Source organism: Rhinatrema bivittatum, chromosome 11 (assembly GCF_901001135.1).
Source record: "Rhinatrema bivittatum chromosome 11, aRhiBiv1.1, whole genome shotgun sequence".
Classification (NCBI taxonomy): domain Eukaryota; kingdom Metazoa; phylum Chordata; class Amphibia; order Gymnophiona; family Rhinatrematidae; genus Rhinatrema; species Rhinatrema bivittatum.
In genome coordinates, this window is record NC_042625.1 from 95,686,569 (window position 1) to 95,710,682 (window position 24,114).

At 48.3% G+C, this 24,114-nt stretch overlaps 1 protein-coding gene across 7 annotated transcripts in view; it reads right to left on the bottom strand.

Annotated features, from left to right (window-relative positions):
- The window catches only part of LOC115100859 (protein argonaute-1), a 37,398-nt gene that overhangs the window by 5,189 nt on the left and 8,095 nt on the right, over positions 1-24,114 (bottom strand). For 5 of the 7 annotated variants that reach the window (XR_003859200.1, XM_029619859.1, XM_029619858.1 and 2 more), the window contains exons 5-18: positions 23,061-23,197; positions 21,103-21,237; positions 19,660-19,747; positions 19,291-19,438; positions 14,941-15,060; positions 14,582-14,704; positions 13,995-14,128; positions 13,700-13,884; positions 12,564-12,723; positions 10,718-10,808; positions 3,863-4,057; positions 2,900-3,034; positions 1,860-1,961; positions 713-912 (exon numbers count right to left, since the gene is read on the bottom strand). Coding sequence is in view for 6 of the 7 variants with exons in the window: in XM_029619859.1 (XP_029475719.1) it covers positions 713-912; positions 1,860-1,961; positions 2,900-3,034; positions 3,863-4,057; positions 10,718-10,808; positions 12,564-12,723; positions 13,700-13,884; positions 13,995-14,128; positions 14,582-14,704; positions 14,941-15,060; positions 19,291-19,438; positions 19,660-19,747; positions 21,103-21,237; positions 23,061-23,197 (1,953 nt within the window). In the remaining variant the exon portion in view is untranslated. Of the gene's footprint in view, positions 1-708; positions 913-1,859; positions 1,962-2,899; positions 3,035-3,862; positions 4,058-10,717; positions 10,809-12,563; positions 12,724-13,699; positions 13,885-13,994; positions 14,129-14,581; positions 14,705-14,940; positions 15,061-19,290; positions 19,439-19,659; positions 19,748-21,102; positions 21,238-23,060; positions 23,198-24,114 lie in introns of those variants that run through there. The other 2 variants (XM_029619863.1, XM_029619860.1) reach the window with 2 other exon arrangements.

Below are 24,114 nucleotides of genomic sequence, written 5' to 3' on the forward strand. Positions count from 1 at the left end.
ACCCAGCCCGGGCCGCCTCACCCGTGGCCCCTCCTCCCACAAGTCTCGGGATGGGCCAGAAATCTGTGCACCAACATCTGCTCCTGTGAGCTGGTCCCCCCTCCCTCCTCTACCTCCCACCTCATCCCGTCTAACTGTACGTGCCCTCAGCTCACTCCTCTTTATTCTTCCAGTCAGCAAATACCCAGCTAGTATCACTGGCCAAAAAATGTAATTCACTAGCCGAAGCTTACGGGGTCTGCGATCTCTAACATTGGCTCTCTCTGGCCATATCTAAATCCAGCTAAAAAAAAAAAAAAAATCCAACCTTCTGAGGCTGCTTTGAAGTCATAAATCCCAATTCTCCTGTTCACAATGTCGTTGGCTTCAACCATTTTTCTATGATAAAGTTTATAAAGCCGCTTTCTTCTCCTATTGACTAAACTGTAAGCTCCATGGAGAAGGCACTGTGTTTTATACTTATCTGCCCGCATCTGGAGGCGCCACAGAAATGAAAAGTGGCAGCAGTGAGGCATCAGGTCCTTCCCAGGTGCCGTATTTTCAGACCTGCGCGCTTACGCGGCTCCCAACACTGCCCCTGCTGTTCAGTTTTCAATTCAGAGACAGAAACTGGAAGGAGCAAACTCTCAGACACCGCCTCAACTCCCTTCAGGGCTCTCAGACGCACTTCTCCCGAAAGAGCGAGGGAAAAAAAAAAAACGCAGCCACTCACCTGTCGTGCTCCTTGTCCACCAGATGATACCGCGCTCTGAAGGCCACCAGCCTGGCGTAATATGCAGGGGCAGGGATGGAGACGGAGCGCGTGCAGCGCACGTACGTGTGGCACAGCTGGTACGTCAGGATCTGGAGCTCGTCCGCCGTGAAGCGGTTATCATCCCACAGGACGTAGTAATGGGAAGGCCTGCTGGTACCCTGGGGAGGGAGAGGGGCAGCATGGAACATGGGGCGTGCGGAGGGATCTCATCCTGCAAGCGGATAACTTTGGGACTCATTTCACTGCACTCTCCTAGGTGGATGCTGTAGGCCAGAGCTTATTGAGAGAGGACAAAAAAAGCTGGAGGGTAGGAGGTGTTACCCATTATTTAGGGAAGAATCCATGTAGGTTTGTCTGTCTGTCTAGCCACACCCTGCTTCAATGGTAAATAAATCTTGAGAGAGAGTGAACACGCTGCTCCTTGTAACTCTTACTGCTGCTCAGGGCTGCCAATACCCTGCGGACGTCCCAATGCTAGCCCGGCCCGCACCACGTACTGCACCATCAGCTTCCATCCTACTAACGTTTCAGTGCCAACCCCTCACCCTCGGACCCTGCTCACAGCATGCAGTGCGCCTCCTTTCTGTTATATTCCTCCAGCTGGGCTTTCCCAGGAGGAAACAGAGTTAACCAGATAAGTTATTCGGCCATGTCTACAGGTGTCCAAAAGCAGGGTTAACGTTATTCTGGAACGCGTTTGCGTTTCCTGGCTACATTCAGAGAATATAGCTAGTTAAACGGTACCTAGCAGGCCTGATCCCACACCACAGTGTAATAAATATTGCCCCTGCACTAGATACTGTGATTTCTCCTGCTGTTCTTTAATAAATGTCTTGGAGTCCAGAAAACCAGCATTAGCCTCACACCACAACAATATATATCAATATATACAATAATTTCTACAGATAAGCTGCCTCCAGGCTCTCTTAGGGCACAAAAGAAATTCACAGCTGCTGCCCATGCCAAGAAATCACAAGACCTACACGGGACATCTGGCCTTCCCTTATGTTCTGTTTGTTAACAGGAATGCTGAGAATTAAGACCCTGCCGTCACTTCTCTTTCTGAGAACTAGAGAGCCCCTAATTCCCACGTGGCCCGAGTTACCTGGATGCCTGCGTGACTGCACAGGTAAAAATCAAACTCGAACGGATGCGTGATGTTGGTGTCCACGGTCGTGCCTGCAGGGATGTTTCCACTTTTGCCAATCTGTAAGGACAAGTGAGCGGTTACGCATCTGCTGTAAATGGCTCCCTTCATCTAGAGTGGGTGCAGGACAGCTTCCTGCTGCTGATCCGGGGTGACTCCATTTCATCCCGGGCCGTGCAAACCCATAAAGACTGAGGCCACCTTTTCCAGAGCTGTGGACACAAAGGCCCCCCGAGGCACAATACAGGCCCCTGTACCAGACGCATCAACAGCAAGCCAGAGAAATCAAGAATCGGGAGGAATGGAACGTCCCTTTCTATAGATCCATGGTGCTGTGTGCAGTTCTGCTCGCCCCATCTCAAAAACGACATAGTAATGGTACAGGGAAGGCCGACAAAAATGATAAAGGGGATGGAAAAGGTCCCGAATGGAGAAAGGCTGAACAGATTAGGGCTCTTGAGCTTGGAGAACAGACGAGTGACGGGGGGGTGGACGGGTAAATAGGGAATGGACCAGGGGACACTTCCTGAAACTAGCAGCCCGCAGATTAGAAACAAATCACAGGAAGTATTTTTCCACTCGGCGCACAATCGAGCTTTGGAATCTGCTGCCAGGGGACGAGGCCCAGGCAAGTAACATAGCGAGGGTCAAGAGAGGACTGAACAAGTTCCCGCGTGAAAAGTCCATAAAGAGGTATTAGCCCGGAAGAGTTGGGAAAGCTGGAACTTATCCCTGGGAGTGAGGTCCAACTACTGGGGATCTGACAGGGGCTTGTGACCCGGACTGGCCACCATCACTGACAGAAGGGCTGGGCTCAATGGACCTTGGTCTGACCCAGCAAGGCCCTTCTTATGTTCTCTATGCATAACAGCAATAAGCCTGTGCTTGGTCTCCTCCTCCCGCGGGATCAGACTTGCCTGGAGCACCGTGAATGCCTCAGTCTTTCCCTCTCTCTCTCTCTGCCCCTTCACAAAGAGAAGATGTGACACATTTCTCACCCGCTCGTTCCTGTCTGCGCAGAAGAGCCGTGTGTGATGGCGCTTCTGCACAACGATGTAGGTTATCCCAGGCTGGTAGTCTTTCTCCAGTTTAATGCAGGCATCTCGGATCGCTAAGAGTTCATAGTGCAGAATCTAGGGAGCAGAGAAAAGCAGAGCACACATTACAAGTCCACACCCCTGCCTTCGTCCCGCTCGTCTCGATTTTCACAGCTTGCTATAAGATGCATCTTCCACTAATTAAGATCCCTGCCCAGCTGCTGGCAGGTATTATTTAAAAAATAGCCAAATTAATCTGTGAATATTACTTTTATTCTAAACTTAACATCTGACGGATACCTCAGAACCCCACCCCTCAGCCGTGGCAGTCAGCATGCCACCGACCTCCAATACTTAGCTTAAGGAGGATATCATCTCAGAGGCCAGCCACACTGGTACTGCGGTGGGGGGGGGGGGGGCCTGTCTTGCCGACGTAGACCACGCTGCATCGCCTTCGTCAACAACACAAGCAATTCCAAAACCCGCGGCCTGGCACTTCTTGGCTGCTGATTCTTTATGACACGTGGCGTAGATGGGTGCGGGGCAGTCGGCGTTGGCAGGATAAGCTCCCGCCAACTCAGTTAGGAGGTGAACAGACTTGCATGTGGGAGAGTGGGGGAGAGAAAGGAGTAACAAGTGTGGAAGGGTGGGAAAGCAGGGTCCGGAGGAAGTGGTGCAGGATTAGGAGATAAGGAAAGGGAAGATGGAATGGAGGAGGGTGGAGCAGTGAAAGACGTAAGAAACCTTATGGAGGAATGAGAAGAGAAGAGAGGCCGATGCTGGGAAGACCGATGGAAGCCGAGAAAGATAATGAGGATCCCTGCTTGTGGCAGCAGCAGAAACAGACTATGGGGATCCCTCTCGCAGCATTAAGAACACAGCGGTAGTGCACGCCTACGCTCTCCCCCCCCCCCGCCTCCTCACCTGTGGGAGCTGCCCCTCAGGAACGCCGTCTCGGTAGAAGATAATCCGCGTGGGCTTGAAGCGCGTGGACTTGTAGAACTGGATGAGAAGCTCCCTCACCATGTAGGACAGGTCTTCGATGATCTCCTGCCGCGGTCGCTGCACACGTACGGTGGCACAGTAACGGCTTGGGTGGGCATCCATGCTGCCAACGACCTGCAGTGCATCGGCCCAGAGCACAGGAGACACAAAGCAATGAGCAGACGCATCTCTGTCCTGTCCTCTATGCGCTTAAATGCCACTGCTCAACGGTCTCCTAGGAAGCCTGAATGGATGTGCTGAACAATCCCACCAGTGCTGCTCTACCAGATTATGCATTCAGAGATTCTCTTTGTATTGAAATATCACAGCCAATCATGGCAATATTTATGTCCCATCAATTCCAAGAAATGGCTCATGGCAGCTAGCAGGCAAAAAATCCCCCAAAATGGCACATATTCACCGCCTCACAATTACAGAATGGTTAATATAAAACCCCCCAAAAAAGAGCACGTCCATACAAAATAAGAACATAAGAACATAAGAACATGCCATACTGGGTCAGACCAAGGGTCCATCAAGCCCAGCATCCTGTTTCCAACAGTGGCCAATCCAGGCCATAAGAACCTGGCAAGTACCCAAAAGCTAAGTCTATTCCATGTAACCATTGCTAATGGCAGTGGCTAGTCTGAGAAGACACTACTCAAACAAAAGGGAAAAAACAAAAAAAAGCAGAGTCTCGACGGCCTTCTGGAAAGATGAGTGTTGTTCAAGGAGATGAAGCGCCCAAGGTAATGAGAGCAGTACATGAAAAAGCTCACATTCCTCAGGATTTCTCTCACTGGCACTGAGCAGAAGATCTGCAGGAGCAAGCCAGGCCCAAGGCCTTTATAGAAGCAGCTGCATGAAACCCTCACATCCAGCGTTTATTTATTTATTGCCTTTTTTATACAGACGTTCATTCGCACATCACATCGGTTTAGAAAATGTGCCTAACTACGCATCTGTGCAGACAGTCGGGGGGATGAACTGTCTGATAAAAAGGTCTCATATACACCTGACCTTTATTTCCACATAAACTTGAATTCTGAAAGGGCATGCTAGCTCTTTGGATTAAAGCAGTATAGGAAAATTGGTTATCATCTGCTCATTTTCGTTCCTGAAGTACCACGATCAGTCCAGACAAGTGGGTTTATGCATCCCTACCAGCAGATGGAGACAGAGAACAAAACTTTGAGGCACAGCTACATAACTGAGAGTGCCACCTGCAGTCCCTCAGTACTGACCTGAACCCAAGCCAAGATGACTGTGTTAACAAACCTTCACCCACACAAAGGGCAAACAAAGGCTCAAAGTTGGAGCCCTGGAACCAGGCCCTCTTGATTTAACACAAAACTGTACGCTGCTCATCACTCTAACTCTACCATTAACCATTCTGTAATTGAGAGACGGTGAATGTGCGCCATTTGTGGGAATTTTTGCCTGTTAGCCGCCATGAGCCATTTCTTAGAATTACTCAACTTCAACTTTCCCCAACACCTCTACCTCATTTGACACATGGGACATCACGGTTAACGAAATAGCAGACAACCTACGCCCAATCCAAACAAAATCAATACAGCCTGACCAATGTTTCTTTAAACTAAAGAAACCTTGGTACAATGAAGAATTTAGGCATGCAAAATAATTACTGAGAAAATCTGAGAAACTGTGGCAGAAAAGCCAGTCCTCAGAATCACTCGGAAAATACAGATCACTACTTTCTCGATACCGGGCTTCTATCAACAAAGTGAAGAAAGAATACCATGCTAAACAGATTCAAGGAGGGATTTTTAACTCAAAATTACTCTTAGAAGTCATTAAACACCTAATCAAGGACCCTTCATCCTCTATCAAGAACAACAACTGCTTCTCTAAGAATGCTTGCAACGACTACTCCAATCATTTGTCCGAAAAAATAACCAGACTAAGAAACCAATTTTCAGCCCATCCAACAACCAGAGAACAAGAAGAAAACTATAAACCAGCTAAATGGACCTCCTTTGACAGTATATCTAAATTACAAATCATGCAAATTACTGCCAAGTTAAAACCCCTTGACCCCATTCCATCCAGCTCCTTAAAACTAATACACAACACGATCACTCCAACAATCACATCCATGATCAATCAATCTGTCTTGGAAGGTCTAGTCCCAGAAAGGGCGAAAGAAGCAGTGATAAAACCTATCCTAAAAAATAAATCCAGCAGTAGTGACATTTGGAAAAACTATCAACCTATATATCCAACCTGCCCTTTCCATCCAAAATTCTTGAAAAAGCCATATTATCACAAGTAGAATATCTAGATGACACCACATTTTACATCCAAACCAATCTGGATTCAGAAAAACATTGCTCTACCAAGACTTTATTCATTTCCTTAACAGACCCCATATTATGCAGATTTAACTATGACGAATCTTATATCCTGGTGCTAATTGACCTCTCGGCTGCCTTCGACACTGCTGACCATACCCTTCTATGCCGAGAAAAATTGGAATTGACGGTGACGTAATGAAGTGGTTCCCCTCCTTCCTATCAAAAAGGACATTCCAAGTCAAACTGGGTAACCACATGTCAGACACCTTTCTGATAGACGCTGGTGTCCCCCAGGGTTCAGCACTATCCACAACTCACTTCAACATCTACATGTTTCCACTATGTAAATTACTATCCAATCTAGGAATCGCCTTCTACCTACATGCCGATGACATTCAGTTCTACATACCTTGTACCAATTCTATTGAAAATACGGTACAGACGCTGGCAACATACATGAAGGCCATTCAACATGAACTATGCAATCTCAAACCATCTCTAAACACTAAAAAAAACCCAGAAATCATTCTGTTAAGAAGAAATCCTCCAACAACGCTGCCGCAAACACTTGACCTAGGTAATTTCAATATAACTTCCTCAGACCAAGTGCGGGACTTAGGAATACAGATCGATGAGAAGCTAACAATGGAAAAACACGTAAATTAATCAAATCAGGATATACTACACTGCAATTACTACATGGACTGAAACCACTCCTGCCTCATGTAGACTTCCGCATGGGACTACAAGCCCTCATTTTTTCAAACTTACACTACTGCAACTCTTCTACTCGGAGCACCCAAAGGTCTTATAAAAAAAAAAACTACAACTTCTACAAAATGTTGCAGTGAGACTCCTAACAGGATCAAGGCAATTCGATCAGATCTTGCAATCACTGATAGCTCTGCACTGGCTACCGATACGATCCCGAATCCATTACAAAGTCTTAACTTTAATAGGCTCCTCTCTCCATTCTAACACAAGCCTGGTAGGGGTGGCACTACTACCATACACGCCACAGAGATCATGAAGATCTCATAACAAAGGATTACTAACTGTGCCATCAGTACAAAAACAGGAGACTGCATGTTCTCCATAGCAGGCCCTATTCCTTGGAGCTGAGACCCTATGTCTGACAATTAAAACAAATTCAAATGTGACCTTAAAACGAGGTTATTTCAAAACGCATATAACCTAACTTAACCTTTTCCTAGATCAGTACTTGTTCCTACATGAACCTAACTAAAGATCTCTTTACCACTTTACCTTCCATCCCACCGCAAATAAATATTTCCAAAACCTCTTCTATCAACCCCCTTATCTTAAATCCCTCTAACACATCCCTGTAAATCTCACCTCCCCTGACCACCCTACTCAATGTTTCTCTTGCTAAAATGTATGATTTATGAACACATCATGTGAATGTAATTGGCTACTTATAATATTTTTGTCATGATGTAAACCATATATATATATATATATATATATATATATATATATATATATATAAATCAAACATCAGCTTAGCAACATCCAGAAGAGAGAAGTCTTTCAAAAGACGGGGATGGGTCTCTGGACTGATCCGTCGTACTTCAGGAACAAAAATTAGCAGGTAAGAACCAATTTGCCTTTCCTGTTTGTACCCCGGATCAGTCCAGACAATTGGGATGTACCCAGGCCCCTCTATTCTGGGCAGGAACTCGAAAGACCCGTGTGCAACACATTTCCCCCCAATGAAGCCTCATCTGGTGTCCGCACATTCAAGCAGCAATGTCTGGTAAAAGTGTGTAGGGAGGACCACATCGCCTCCTGTGGAGAAAGCAGTTAACACTCCGCCCATGAGGTCGCCTGCACGCTCAGGCCCTCTGGTACCGGCTGGCCCTTACAGACATAAGCCGAAGCTATCGCTTCCTTCAGCCATCTTGCAATAGTGCCCTTGGAAGCCTTACTCCCTTCTTTGCTCCACCGAAGAGGACAGATCAGACCTCCAAAAGGCACTCATTACCTTAATATGGCAGACATCTAACAAGTGAAGCTCCCTTGCCTTTGGAGCCTCCGCCAACAAATTCGGGAAGGCTGGTAACTCGACAACCTGGTTAAAGGTGAAGAGGAAATCACCTTAGGCAAAAAGGAAAGCACTGTGCCTAAGGTGATGTCCGAAAAACGCAGAAAAGGATCCCTACACGATAACTCCTTTGGCTCAGAAATTCACCTGGCCGAACAGACTGCCACCAGGAAAACAGCCTTCAGGTTTAGATCCTTTAACGACGCCCTCCGCAAAGGTTCAAAAGGAGAACCACTAGCACCCCAAGCACTTCCTGCCACGAAGGGACCCTAAGGCTGCCACCTGAACTCAAAGGGAATTATAGGCCAAACCCTTCACCAAACCACTTTGCAAAAAGGCCAGGATATGTGAATGTCCACCTTCATAGGCTGCACCTTATTGTGAAAACACCATGATTCGATCATCTTCCACACCCGGACATAAGCCATTGACATGGAAGGTCTCCTTGCCTGAAGTAAAGTCGCAATCACTGGCTCCGAATATTCCTTCAAACAGAGCCATCGCCTCTCAAAAGCCAAGCGCTAGACAGAAGCAATCCTCCCGGTCTGAAAATACAGGTCCCTGCCACAACAGCCTTAGCAAATAGATCAAGCGAATGGAACCGTCCAGAGTTAGCTGCAGAAGGTCCGCAAACCACAGCTGGCGTGGCAACTTGGGTGCCACCAGAACCACCCTGCCCGGATGATGCAGCACTCGACCTATGAGAGGTCTAGAATGTGAATCAGTTATTTACTCTTTCAGATAATAGAAGGCCCAGGGGGCACTCCATGAAGTTAGCAAGTAGCACATTTAAAACAAATCGGGGAAAAATCTTTTTCACTCAATGTATAATTAACCTCTGGAATTCATTGCCAGAGGATGTGGTTAGTACAGTTAGAGTAGCTGGATTTAAAAAAGGTTTGGAAAAGTCCATAAAATGCTATTAATCAAGCTGACTTAGGGAATAGCCATTGCTATTACTGGCATCAGGAGCATAGGATCTACTTAATGTTTGGATACTTGCCGGGTACTTGTAACTTGGATTATATATATATATATATATATATATATATATATATATATATATATATATCTATATATATATATATATATATATAGATATCACTCAAAGGTTTTACATGGTCGCTCACAAACTTTTCTTTGTGCTATATACAGAAATGCAACGCTAATACTGGCACTCAAAAATTGTTGGTTTAAAACATTTGTTGCTCACACAAAATTAGTTTGCACACACTTAGTCACTCCTTGGAGGAAACACTGGCCCTGACCCATGAGAAATCAGTGATCCCAGGAGCACCAGAGCCAGTGCACCCTTCTTGCTTCATAGCTGAGCAGGGCTTTATGAAGCATATGATGGGGGGTGGGGGAGCTACCCCAGTTCCCCAGAATACCCTCTTCTCAGGACATGCAGGTGCAGAGCTGATATCAGCTATTCCCTGTACGTACCCAGATCAGTCCAGACTCCTGGGGTTTTGCCTCCCCTGATGGAGTCAGAGAAAGTTTTACTGACACTTAAGAAGAGGTGCCTCCTGCAGTCCCTCAGTATTTCTCTGACTCCAGCAGGTGGTGGAGGTGCAAAGCCTGCAGTCTGACTGAAGAAAAAAAAAAAAAAAAAAATCAGAAAGGGCACATAGGCTTCTCAAAATGATAACCTCACTGGGGCAATGTGACTCAAAGAAAAAGCATCAGTAGAAAATTCTCAGTTGTACTGGTGTCCCATTAAGGTGGTAACTGCTCCCTAAATGCATGTTGGGATAGGTCACTTCCCTGTCTCCACACCCAGTAAAACAAGACAACAGGGAGAACCTGGGAAGAGTCTCCATACTTACAGGATTCACAATGCAAGGATGCCACCTGCTGGCGGCTTGCAGGCTGTACATCACCCCAAGCCAGGAGCTTGCATTGCAGCACAGCCAAACACAAACAATTTCAAAGCCATTTCCCCACATAAACAGCAATTTATAAACATTTATTTATTTATTTGAGGTTTTATATACCGTCATTCGGTAAAGCCGGTTTACAAAAGCTCAAATGCAGGATTTTTAACAATTGAGCAAAAAGAGATAACATGGGGGCCATATGCAGATAAAGACAGTATAGCCTATTCCATAGTTAATCCATCCCCTGTCGGTCAGAGCATGCTCCTGAAAGTATCTGCCATGCGGGCTTTTCCTCTCATGACCTAACCACATTTGGGTTAAAAAAAAAAAAAAAGTACACGCGCTGTATTTTTACCTGCATACAAAGGGGTCAATTTGCAAACTGTGGTTTGGGTTTTTTTGTGCTCAGAAGTGATTGAGTAGCTAAACCATAATCCCCAGCTACAGCGAGTTACTGCATCTGGGAGCCAAGAGATAGTGTTATATCAGAAAAAGCCTTATAAAGGAAGATATAGAAGGATCCTGAACTTACAGCAGTGATGGATGGCTTCTTCCCATCGCCCGCTGGTGGATGCGTAACGTCTGCTCCTAGAAAGATGACTGGCTGCTGGAAGACAGCAGAGCTGTATAGACAAACTAACAATCAGTGACAATAATTGTCCCGTAGCACAGCAGGCAATCGACACTAAACGCACTGGAATCACACAAAGCCTGCACCCCTACTGATCGATTCCATATGCACAGCCACAGTCCACGCTCCTACCGATCAATTCTATACACACACACAGGCACAGTCAGTGTCCCCGCCAATCAATTCTATACACACACACACAGGCACAGTCAGTGTCCCCGCCAATCAATTCTATACACACACACACACAGGCACAGTCAGTGTCCCCGCCAATCAATTCTATACACACACACACACAGGCACAGTCCGCGTCCCCTCCAATCAATTCTATACACACACAGGCACAGTCCGCGTCCCCGCCAATCAATTCTATACACACACAGGCACAGTCCGCGTCCCCGCCAATCAATTCTATACACACACAGGCACAGTCCGCGTCCCCGCCAATCAATTCTATACACACACAGGCACAGTCCGCGTCCCCGCCAATCAATTCTATACACACACAGGCACAGTCCGCGTCCCCGCCAATCAATTCTATACACACACAGGCACAGTCAGTGTCCCCGCCAATCAATTCTATACACACACACACACAGGCACAGTCCGCGTCCCCTCCAATCAATTCTATACACACACACACACAGGCACAGTCCGCGTCCCCGCCAATCAATTCTATACACACACAGGCACAGTCCGCGTCCCCGCCAATCAATTCTATACACACAGGCACAGTCCGCGTCCCCGCCAATCAATTCTATACACACACAGGCACAGTCCGCGTCCCCTCCAATCAATTCTATACACACACAGGCACAGTCCGCGTCCCCTCCAATCAATTCTATCTACACACAGGCACAGTCCGCGTCCCCTCCAATCAAGTCTATACACACACAGGCACAGTCCGCGTCCCCTCCAATCAAGTCTATACACACACAGGCACAGTCCGCCTCCCCGCCAATCAAGTCTATACACACACAGGCACAGTCCGTGTCACCTCCAATCAAGTCTATACACACACAGGCACAGTCCGTGTCACCTCCAATCAAGTCTATACACACACAGGCACAGTCCGTGTCACCTCCAATCAAGTCTATACACACACAGGCACAGTCCGTGTCACCTCCAATCAAGTCTATACACACACAGGCACAGTCCGTGTCACCTCCAATCAAGTCTATACACACACAGGCACAGTCCGTGTCACCTCCAATCAAGTCTATACGCACACATAGGGTGCTTGCCCCCTCCAATTAATTCTATATGCACACGCATAGTTTGTGTCCCCTCCTATCAATTCTATATAGTATATACTCAGAATCTGTAATCCGACTGATCAGTCCTACACACACATTCTGTGCCCTTTCTAATCAGATCTATAGAAATACATATCAGAGCAAACAACAAATTAAACAACAGATTACATCAACTGAAAGGGGGAAAAAAAGTAAGCTGGCAGATGAAGTCAGGTTTAGGATATCTTTCATGAATGCCTAGATTCAGAATCCTTTTCCTAACAACGTCTTCTTAGTTGTCAAGCAGCTAAAATGTTCACTATGGCCTGATTTTAAAATTACTTTATGAAATGTTTTAAAAGAAAAATTATTGGAGGCTAGTCTGATAGCGCAAGAAACCCAGATTTGATTTCCAGATGTGGCTGCTGAGCCGTGTCGGCTCGGACTGCCAGAAGCACAATATCAGTTTCTTATAACACGCCACCTGTATTACCAGCAATTACCGTACGTACCGCTGATGAGGTACAAGGATATTGTTGATGCCCCCAAGTTTGACGTTGATCTTGAGGCAGAGGTTGGAGAGGGTCTGGGGGGACGTTTTCACCACGTTCTTGACCTGAACACACTGTGTGGCCATTCCCAGGAGCGTGTCCCCCACACGCTTCACCTCCGCTAAGGAAGAAGGGAACAGAGCAGAGCTTCACTCAGCAAAGATTCTCGTTCCAGAAAAGCCTCATGTGCCAGCCCGAAAGATGTGCTCCTGTGTACGTAATGCGTTCAGCCGATATTCCTTTACTGTACACACAGAACAAATAAGAGCGCAGGCATTTTCATAAAAGCCTCTGGTGGGCTTTTTATTTTCTGGCTCAGCAGTTGCCTTCTACTGCTTTGGGCTTCCTGCACCATCGACAGCAGCCTCTGCTGGGCTATGGGGCCTTGAGCTTTCATTTGCAACCATCTGGGGAGTTATTCCTTGAGTTTATATTCCCTCCTAACTCACTTAGGCCCAGGAATCACAGTCACAGTCCTCAGCCAGGGCCGGAGTACTGGGGTTCATTCTGGACCCCTGCAGTCATGGGCCCTAATCCAGCCACTAGGTGTCACCATTGCACAATGACTTGCACCTGTGAGTGCTGCCTCTGCAGCATCCCCAGGGGCTGGAGGACCTCACCAGGGAATGAAACCCAGGTCCTCTGTGTGGCCCACTTCTGGTAATTCATTGCCATACACAGGACAATAATGCATTCTAGTAACAACTCTTTACCATACACAGGATAAGGAGGCATGCACATTTACCTAATAATCCACCTGTGATATTTCCATTAGCAGAGATAACGTAAGAAATGATATATATATATATTTTCTAATAATAATCATCAGCAGCTTCTATTTATAAACCAGTAAACATCGCTAAAGTCAGTGCCCAAGGCAAAGAACAATGAAGAAATACAAATGCACAATCAGTAACAATTTCAACAAGATAGAGGCAACTGCATAATTAGGCCCACAGACTGGGGGAAAAAACAGAAAGCAGAGAAACCTTAGTGCCTCACACTGTTTAGCACAGACAGGTTAAGTAATTTGCAGTTTCATAATGCATGCGTTGCTCTTCCCCGACTGCATTCACACTTTTGTGATGCTGCCTTACCATAGACGGGCGTTTTCCCCGGCAGGATAACTATGATGAGCTGAAGCCCTGAATACGTGTTCTTCAGATGTCGGAACATGGGCTCCACGCTGTCTGCGCCCTGCGCGTATTTACAGAAGCAGGGCTGGCCCTGGATCGGCATCCCCGCGTCTTTAGAGATCTTACGCAGCTGGTCTGTGAAGTTCCTGTGCAATAAAACACCACATCAGCACCTGCAGAAGCATCAGGAGCAGCCGCACAGCGTGCGGCGGCGTCGCCAGGTAGCAGCAGACGCGTCTCCACCTCCTTCACTTACTTTAGCACCTCTTCCCGGCACTGCTTCTGGGGGGCGAAGCAAGCAATAGCCCAAACTTTTATTTCAATGCCATTGTAGAACTGCTTCCCCCGCATATCCCACACCCCCTGATTGGGTGTGGCAATTGCTCGGTTCTGCAAGAAAACAAAGGTCACCATTTGGTTCATTCAGAGCACTTCCTCTGGCTCCGCTGCCACATCAGCAAGACATCAGCCCAAAGACCCAGGGAAACCCAACGGACAGTAACTGTGGGGGGGCTGGTTCCTTTCATTTTACCCAGGAGGATTACATTTCAATCTAAGTTGCCAACTGGCACCGCACGCAGCTCAAAAGGAGGAAATTGCTTTTCCATTAGAAGCCGTTTCCCGAGTAGGCTGGGTCTCCGTCGGCACCTGGCGGAATAAGCCTGGGGTCCAGAGTGCTCCTGCTGCAACTCTGCCAAAGCCTCCTCGGCGGGCTTCGAGGGCAGCTGAGCATGCAGTGGCCAAGCAGCGAGCCTCTGTTCGAAGAGGCGATCCAGAGCTGACCCAGCAAAGGCAGCAGAACCTCCAGAGGAGGAGGGCATGTTCAGTCCCCAGCTTGCTTACCCGGCCACCATACTGAAGAATCGGAGCCGGAAGAACACGTCCCGTCACCTCTGTCATGTCATCTTTCACCTTGATCCCAAACTCTTGGATGTAGGGGTCCAGGTTGTAGCTGGCATTCTTCATCTGTGGACAAAGCAGCACAATGGCAGAACCTGCACGGCACCAGGCATGGGTTTACAGGTCTAATGGAAGGCTCTCCTCCCACACCAAGGGAAGAGACGTCATCTTATGAATATAAAGCAGCAGTCTGCAGAAGATCATGTAATCCAACAGTGGGTTTGGCTGGCATGATTGAAGGATCGCGCCATGCTGCATGCCACCCTGATGACAAATGTGCTTTCAACCCTGTTACCACTCACCAGCCTGCTGATCTCCTCCTGCCTATCTGGAGCCGATCTCGCGGTTGCTTTTATCATGGTGGACGTCTGATTGTCCGTCAGCTTCTTGATACATCGCTGGCCGGCTACGATGTTACACACCTGGCAAAGCGATAAAATGAAAGGAAGTAAAGGAAAATTAGTTCTTACCTGTTCCTGTAGTACTATGGATCAGTCCAGAACGTGGGTTGAGCCTCCTGTCCAGCAGATAGAGACAGACTAAAACTGAAAAGGGTGTCCTACATCAGGACAGAGCCTACCCTGCAACCCTTCAGTATAACCATTGTCAAAGCAGATAAGAAACTAAGATAACCCCAAAAGAGATCAAGCAAGTAAACACGACTCAAAAGAGTAACAGACGAAACAATTATCAACAAGGAATGGACTCTGTAAAATAGCGCTCTTGCATATCCTCGGACATCATATAGATGCTTCCGGTGTCCTTAAGATAATGATAGGTGATGATATTCATTCAGGGACCTGTAGAAAGAGCTTCGAGCGGACGGCAGAAAAGGAAGAAAACTAGGGAAGGGTGTCTGGATTGATCAGTGGTACTACAGGAACGAAAATTAACAGATAAGAACTAATTTTCCTTTCCCTGTACGTACCCGGATCAGTCCAGACCGTGGGATGTACCAAAGCTTCCCTAAACCGGGTGGGACCGAGACAGTCCCGCTCGAAGCACCTGCCGCCCAAAAGAACCAAAAACCAGAGCATGCAGGTCTAGACGATAATGCCGAGCAAAAGTATGCAGGGATGTCCATGTAGTGGCCCTGCAGATTTCTTGCGGAGAGACCGACTGACTCTCCGCCCACAAAGTAGCCTGAGAACGCAAGGAGTGAGCCTTCAAGCCCTCAGGAACTGTCCGGCCTCGGCAAAGATAAGCAGGCAATCGCTTCCTTCAGCCACTGAGCAATAGTAGTCCGAGAAGCCTGTTTTCCTCTATTTGGACCACTCCAAAGGACAAAAAGATGATCGGAGAGTCAAAACTCATTGGTGACTTGAAGATAACGGAGTAACACACATTTCACATCAAGCCGGCGAAGATCGCCATCATTGGGACCCGCAACATCCTCCGCAGAGAATGCCGAAGCTCCTCTGACTGATTAACATGGAAGGAAGAAACGACCTTCGGCAAAAAGGAAGGATCCGTTTTGAGAGAGACTCCTGAATCCGAAAAGCGCAGAAAAGGCTCCCGACAGGACAGCGCTTGAATCTCCGAAACCCGACGAGCGGAACAAATAGAAACTAAGAAAACCGCCTTAAGCGTAAGGTCCTTTAGAGTAGCCTGACAGAGAGGGTCGAACGGAGCCACACAGAGGGCCTGGAAGACTAAATTGAGATTCCAGGATGGACATGTGGGATTGGGGGGGGGGGTCTCAAGTGTTTGGTGCCCTTCAAGAACCGAGCAACGTCTGGGTGAGACGCCTGACCAAGAAGAGAACCGAGAGCAGACACTTGGACGTGCAACGAATTGAAGGACAGACCCTTGGAGAGGCCCTTCTGAAGGAAGGGAAGAACCACGAAGACCGGCGCCGAACGCGCCGAGACACCCAAGTCATCACAGACATTCTCAAAGACCTTCCAAATGTGGACAAAAGCTAAAGAAGTAGATGGCTTACGCGCCCGCAGGAGGGTGATAATCACCTCCTCCTTATAGCCTTTATGCCTCAGTCGTCGCTGTTCAAAAGCCAGGCTGCTAGACAAAAGCAATCCGCCTGGTCGAAAAATCCGGGACCCTGCCGAAGTAGACGAGGAAGATGGCCGAGACGAAGAGGGCCGTCCGATGCCAGTTTACCAGATCCACGAACCACGGCCTGCAGGGCCATCTGGGAGCTACGAGGATGACCGGCCCCTCGTGGAGTTCTATTCTTTGGAGAACTTTTCCCATGAGAGGCCACGGAGGAAACACATATAGGAGGACCTCCGATGGCCAAGGGAGAGTGAGGGCACCCACTCCCTCCGAACAGTGCTCCCTCCAACGGCTGAAGAACCTGTTGGCTTTGGAGTTGCTCAAAGTCGCCATAAGGTCCAGGTGAAGAGGTCCCCACCTGTTGATGATCAAGGTCATAGCTTCGTCCGAGAGCTCCCACTCTCCTGGATCGAAACGCTGGCGACTGAGGAAACCAGCCTGCACATTCTCCTTGCCCGCTATGTGGGAGGCCGCTAGACAATACATATGCCGCTCCACCCAGGCAAGGAGCCAGCTGGCTTCCAGAGCCACTAAGCGACTCCGCACGCCCCCCTGCCGGTTGATATAAGCTACCGTTGTGGAGTTGTCGGAGAGGACCCTCACCGCCTTGCCTTGGAGCAGCAGTAAAAACTCCTGTAGAGCTAGGTGAACCGCCTGGGCTTCCAGCTGATTGATGTGCCAGCGGGATTGGCCCTGGGATCAATATCCCTGCGTGGTCAGGGACTGGCAGACTGCACCCCAGCCGGAGAGACTGGCATCCGTGGTGACTATGATCCACTGTGGAGTCCGAAGAGGCATTCCCCTCAGAAGATGCGGAAGCGAAAGCCACCACTGTATGTCGGCAATGCTAGAGGCCAAAAGCGGAAGAACCATTTGAAACTGTTCCGACACCAGCTGCCATCGGGATAGCAAAGCTCTCTGTAATGGACGCATATGCGCAAAAGCCCAGGGGACTAAGTCGATGGTGGAGGCCATAGTCCCCAGGACCTGGAGGTAGTCCCACGTCGAAGGAAGCAAGATAAGGTTGTGCACCTGGTCGACGAGCTTGAATGCTCGAGCACGGGGCAGAAACACTTTTCCAACCCGAGTATCGAAGTGGGCCCCCAGAAATTCCAACACCTGGGAAGGCTGGAGATTGCTCTTGGGAAAGTTTACTATCCACCCGAGAGAGGTAAGAAGAGCCAGGACCCTGCTGACCGCTTGCCTGCAGAGAACTTCCGATTTGGCCCGTACGAGCCAGTCATCCAGATAAGGATGGACTAAGACTCCTTCCCGGCGGAGAGCCGCCGCCGCCGCCACCACGACCTTGGTGAAGGTGCGCGGTGCGGTGGCTAGACCGAAGGAAGCGCCCGGAACTGAAAATGCTGGCCCAGAATGTGGAAGCGGAGGTACTTCTGGCACGCAGGACGAATCAGGATGTGTAAGTACCCCTCCGTTAAGTCGAGAGAGGCCAGGTATTCGCCGGGATGAACAGCTTCTATGACCGCCCTCGGGGTCTCCATTTGAAAATGAGGTACCTTGAGGGCCCGGTTGACCCTCTTGAGGTCCAAGATCGGGCGAAAGGAATCTTCCTTCTTTGGTACGACGAAGTAGATGGAATCCTGGCCGGCGCCAAGCTCCGCCTCCGGGACCGGGACAATGGCGCCCAGCTGCTGGAGCCTGGTAAGGGTTTGAGCCACCGCCTCCTGCTTCAGACATCCGCAAGGAGAGACTACACAGAGGTCCAGCAGATCTCGAGAAAACTCTAAAGCGTAACCATCTCTGATAATCTCGAGAGCCCACTGGTCCGACTTGATCTTGACCCATTCCTCGAAGAATAGGGAGAGACGACCCCCTAGATTGGGGACGGAGGAATGGGTCGACCGAATCTCAATGGGAAGCGGGCTTCAGGGTGGTATACTGAGGTGCCCCCTCACGGAAGGGCCAGCGACCTCAAAAGGCCTGAGACCAAGACCGAGACAGAGAAGGATAACCCCAAGAAGAAGCCCCACGCCCCCGAGCCGTATATCGACGTTGGCCCCGGGAATGTTTCGGTCGGTCCTCCGGCAGCTTATGAACCTTGTTCTCACCCAAGGAATTAATGAGCTGCTCAAGGTCCTCCCCAAAAAGCAACTTACCTTTAAAAGGCAAAGTGCTGACCAATTGCGTAACCCGAGGAGCCGTCTGGCTGACACCGCCACAAAGGAAAAGTACTTGCTTGATCCGCTAGGGTAAGTACCCCAACTGGGAAAAGGGCTAAACTAGCCAAGATCAGGGAACCGCAGGGTGAGTTGTTCCATCTGCTGGAGACAGACAAATACTGAAGGGGTGTAGGGATAGGCTCTGTCCTCATAGGATACCCTTTCAGTTTTGCTCTGTCTCCATCTGCTGGAAAAGAGGTTCAACCCACGGTCTGGACTGATCCGGGTACGTACAGGGAACAGGGAAGATATCGGATACCATAAATACAACAAGCATGTCAGGACAGTCCTGGGGAGCTTGCAAAGTCTGCAGACGGAGCATCAGACTACACCACATGGGATGCTTTATGTGCAAACTTTTCTTACATATTTAAATCATGTCACACAGCCAGTCTTTTCCACTTATTTTATTTTGGGGTACACACTAATTCAATAAGAATGCAGGGAAGCTGTGCTCACCTCCAGAGGTAAATAGGTGTGCTTCTGCTCCTGGCCCACCTGGAGGCATGGCAGATGAGGATACTTCAGCTGTAAGTTGTATTTCTGCTTGAAGTACTGAGCCACTGTGCACTCCACCGTCTGCCCACTCTCCAGCTGCAGCGGAAAGCTGCAGAATAAGGAGAGGTGAAAGCAGGTTAAGCTTGGGTTTCCCACACAAACCCCCTCTGCAGAAATCCCCCGTCTGAGACTGTTAAAACAGGTTTAATAGTTCAGGTATGAGCATGGCGCAAGAGATACTGGATACACGCAACCAAGTGTTCGTCAAAAGCAACAAAAATAAAAAACTGCACTCCCCACCCCCACCCGAGATCTTGCAGCACGGCTCACGTCTGGTGGCTGGCCGGGCGGCGGGTCACGTTGCAGACTCTGTACTTCCTCTTCATCTGCCCGCAATGGGTCACCTCCACCTTCAGACCTAGCAATTTAAAGAGGGCATCTCCATTACACATGAGCAGGTAAAAGCATCAATAGCACTAGGATCCGCAGACTTCACATGCAAAGAATAGATGAGAGGCCTTTAACCCCACAAGACAACCTCCTGCAGCACGACCGATGGAGATGGACAGACTGTCTTATGGAATATTTAGCGCTAACTGCTGAAGTACGCACCTACCCGTGCACAAGCCGGTTCTCAAAAACACAAGTCATCTGCCTAACCCAAATTTCAAAATCAGGTTGTTACATGGGCTACAATATACACAAGATATATTCAGGCAATGCCAAACAAGGGTTTAAAGTTAAACACGTAACTGGAAAGTCGTGTTACATGCTCACCTTTCAGAAGCGTAAGGTACACGTGTGTTTCTAGTACACATGCCCAGAACGCCTCTTTTTTTTGTATGGCAACATTTTGCACATTTGCGGGCCGATACAGTAAAGTGCGCTCCGGCGGAGCGCACTGTTAGCCCGCGTTTGGCCGTGCGTTTGACGCGCTAGCTTTACTCCTTATTCAGTAAGGGGTAATGGCGCGTCAAAAACGCGCAGCCAACCCCCCGAAACTAATAGCGCCCGCAGCATGCAAATGCACGTTGATGGCCCTATTAGGTATTCCCGCGCGATACAGAAAGTAAAATGGGCAGCCAAGCCGCACATTTTACTCTCAGAAATTAACGCCTGCTCAAAGGCTGGCGTTAATTTCTACTGGCGCTGGGGAAGTGCACAGAAAAGCAGAAAAAACTGCTTTTCTGTACACCCTCCAACTTAATATCATAGCGATATTAAGTCGGAGGCCACAAAAGTAAAAAAAAATTTTAAATAGAAAAAAAAAAAATTTAAATCTGCCGGCAGGTTGGAAGATGGACGCTCAATTTTGCCGGCGTCCATTTTCCGAACCCGTGGCTGTCAGCGTGTTCGAGAACAGACGCCGGTAAAATTGAGCGTCGGCTGTCAAACCCACTGACAGCCGCCGCTTCTGTCAAAAAGGAGACGCTAGGGACGCGCTAGTGTCTCGATAGCGCGGGCCCTCCTTTACATAAATTTATTTAGTGGATCGCGTGCCCAGGAGAGTGGCCTGGGCGCTCGCCCACTCTCCCATGAAGTTTTCTGTATCGGCCCGTAGGAAAGTACACATGCATTTTCAGCAGCTGCAAATCTACTCAAGGCTGAATTACGGCCACATAAAAGGCAACCAGAGTCTTTGACACGCACCCCATAATGTCTAACTGCTGGCCACCATTATCTGCGTATCTGGATTTCATTTTCATGCAGACAGAACGGTCAGGCTATGCGAGTACCCGATGGCGTGGCGGCAGCCGTGCTGGGCCCACGTACCTTTTATTTCCTTGGTGAAGCGAACCCTCTGCGAGTCCGTGAGAGGCTTTGGCTGCTCGTCGATGTTCCGGATGTCCAGCACCTCACACATGAACTCGATGACCGGCTGGGCTTTGTAGAAGGCTGTGGCCGAGACTGAAGTGAAAGAAGAAGAGGAATGATCTTTCCTATTAGACAGCAAGTACTGCGGTACCTAGAATACAAAGTCAACACGCCGGACAGTACCTCGGCAGAAAAACAGCAGACAAGCAGGGAGAAGTTTAGTGAGGGGGAACACCACTTAATTCTCATGCACGGCCAGTACATTCCTAATCCCTGAGCTACACAATGTCGCTTCCAAAGGTAGTTTGCAAAGCAAACAATATTTCTTCTTTGTGAATATTCTCTTATTCCTTAGGATAACAGTTGCATCTAGTCTAGGTGCTAAAAATATACTATTATTTATGCTATTACATGAAATAAAATGATGGATAGTTTAACTCTCACTTGCATGACAAAAAGCATCAGCATGCTGTCTAGATAAGAGGCTCTAAAGTAAACATAACAACAAAAAGTTCACTTTAGCCTTTGCTCTAATGGAAATTTCCCTTAATTGTAGTTTATTTGTGGAAGTGCACATGCTATGTTTCTTGCAGCTTGAAAGATACATCAGATGCCAAACAGTACAGCAGGGCTGTACCTGCAATAATCACCCAGAAGCACCATGAGATTGAATGAAGAGAGCATATTTTGTGCCTCACAGGGGGTTATTTCAAGACTCCATTGATTAGCAGTCTCTGTCATACCTGAAGCGGTGAGAAGCCCATTACCGTACCTTTCCCAGTGAGAGCCTCAGGTTCACCTGTCTGCTCACAGTAACAGCAAACTCTCAAAACGTCCCCTGTAAACACCCGAGAGCCCTCAAACAAAGTGGCGTCTGTCCTGTGGAGTTCCGGAGGGCTCCTCCCAGTGGTGGGACGTACCCCACAGCCTAAATTATGTTCTTACAAGATCCATGCTAACCCCAGCCTTGATGAGTGCCACAGTGGCTACCATAGCTAAGGGAAGAAGTGGCAGAGCAAGGCAGGCCGGGAGGTGCGACCTCATGAACGGAAGAGGCAGTGCGGTGACTAGCTTGCAAACAGGCACCGCTTCCTGCTGGCTAAGCACAGAGTCTGACAGCAGATCTCAGCACTGCTGGTCACTTAAATAAACTCGACTGATCACCTTTCTAGTAGTGAAATCAAAGTGATATGCATTAAAATTAATAAAACAAACAGTAAAATAATAAAACAAGTTACAAAAATACAACAAGCAATGCAACAAAATAAAACAGTTGTAGGCAGCTTTGGCAGTAAGCTGCAAGTGAACCCGAAGCAGACACTGGTGAGAAAAGAAACGTCTGTGAGGCCTTTGTAAACTTAGAGTAAGCACAGGGCAAGGCGTAGGGAAGGAAAACCTCGTTTCCCAGGTTCCTTCCAGCCTGATTTCTGATCTTGCTGCATTCTCTTAATAAAAATGTATTTAGTTTTGTTTTCTTTTAGTGGAGCCTCAGTACTTAAGTTTCATGTGCAAGGAAAAACTCCTAGCAGAGAAAACAGCCTCTGGCACAGAGGAATCTCCAGCCCCCGCTGGCTCGTTTCACTTTATTTACTTGATTTCAGCCCACTGGACAGTAAAAACGTTCCCAGCAGGTAACAAGAAAACACACACCACAATTAGATGTCATTACAATTTACAAAAGATCGAAAAATTCAGAATAAAACCGCTAAGAGTTATCAACCTAAATGTAAAAACATTAAACACACAAAGTAATGAGATTTTTACTCTCAATCTAAAACTGCCTCGGCCTGAAACAAAGGCCTTCACAGCCAGATTCAAATTACATAGGAACAGTTCCTAATACAAACTTAGGTTTATCACCCATAAAGCCACATCCACGTGTGGCAAGGCCCCGTTAATTTCAAAGACAGACTTACCATCAATATTGAGCATCATTTTCCACATGGAAGGTCTGACAGACTGATGGAAGCCAAACCAAACCTCTCTGCCCCCTCCCAGTGGGTGGTAGTACCCCTCAGGAGGCGAGAAGAAAGATCGCCCCACCGGTGTATACCTGGACAGAGAGAATCACATTGCGGTAGTTAAAGTGTTCCCAGAACACAAGCTCACACCCCGAGGCGGTGATGAAAGCTGGCCCTCCAGAGATAACTCAGGTCTGAAGAGATTCCGCCTGCCTTTGTCCACTACCCTACCATCATCACTGGCTGCCAGGCTGTCTGCGTCCCCCTGCCACCAACATTAATACTGCTAGCAGACGAGCACCAGAAGGGCCTCTCTCAAGCTTAGTGGTCACCACTGGCCAACAGATTTTGGACAAACTGGCTGGTAAGCAACCTCTCCCTATGCCCCATAATTGCTAGGCTCATACACGTCAATGGAATCTAAGTCATTAAGAGTGATGATGGTGGGGTAGTGGACAAAGACAATTAGTAAAGCCACGTCAGATTCTGAGCCTTTACATCTCTGGCTGGACATTAAATCTACGCCATTGCTTCCCCAGACCCCAGCGTGTGCATGGCACTGTTAATCAATGCTGTCAAGTTTCTGATACACAATAAGAGCCCATCCAAGGAGGGGAAATACTGAGAGGAGTAGGAAGAGAGGAAGAGGGATGCGATTCTACTACCTCACTTCTCATGCCCTTACTCTCTCTTTCTCCCCCCCACCCGATCCCCTCACTCACCCTGATTTCCCCACAAACCCCCATTCCCCCTTCCAAACCCCTCACTCAACCTGGTTCATTATCCCCCCCAGAAACCTCTCATTCAGCCTGGTTCACTCCCTCCTCTCACTTCCCGCCATCCCCAATTCACTCACTCTCTGGTTCACTGACTTCCAATCACTCTCCCTCATTCACTTGTCCCTTCACTCACCCCTCAATTACCCGGGTTCACTACCCTCCCCCCCCCCTATGAACCCCTCACTTACCCTGAGTCATCCCCCCCACCCCCATTTCCCCTGGTCTCGTCC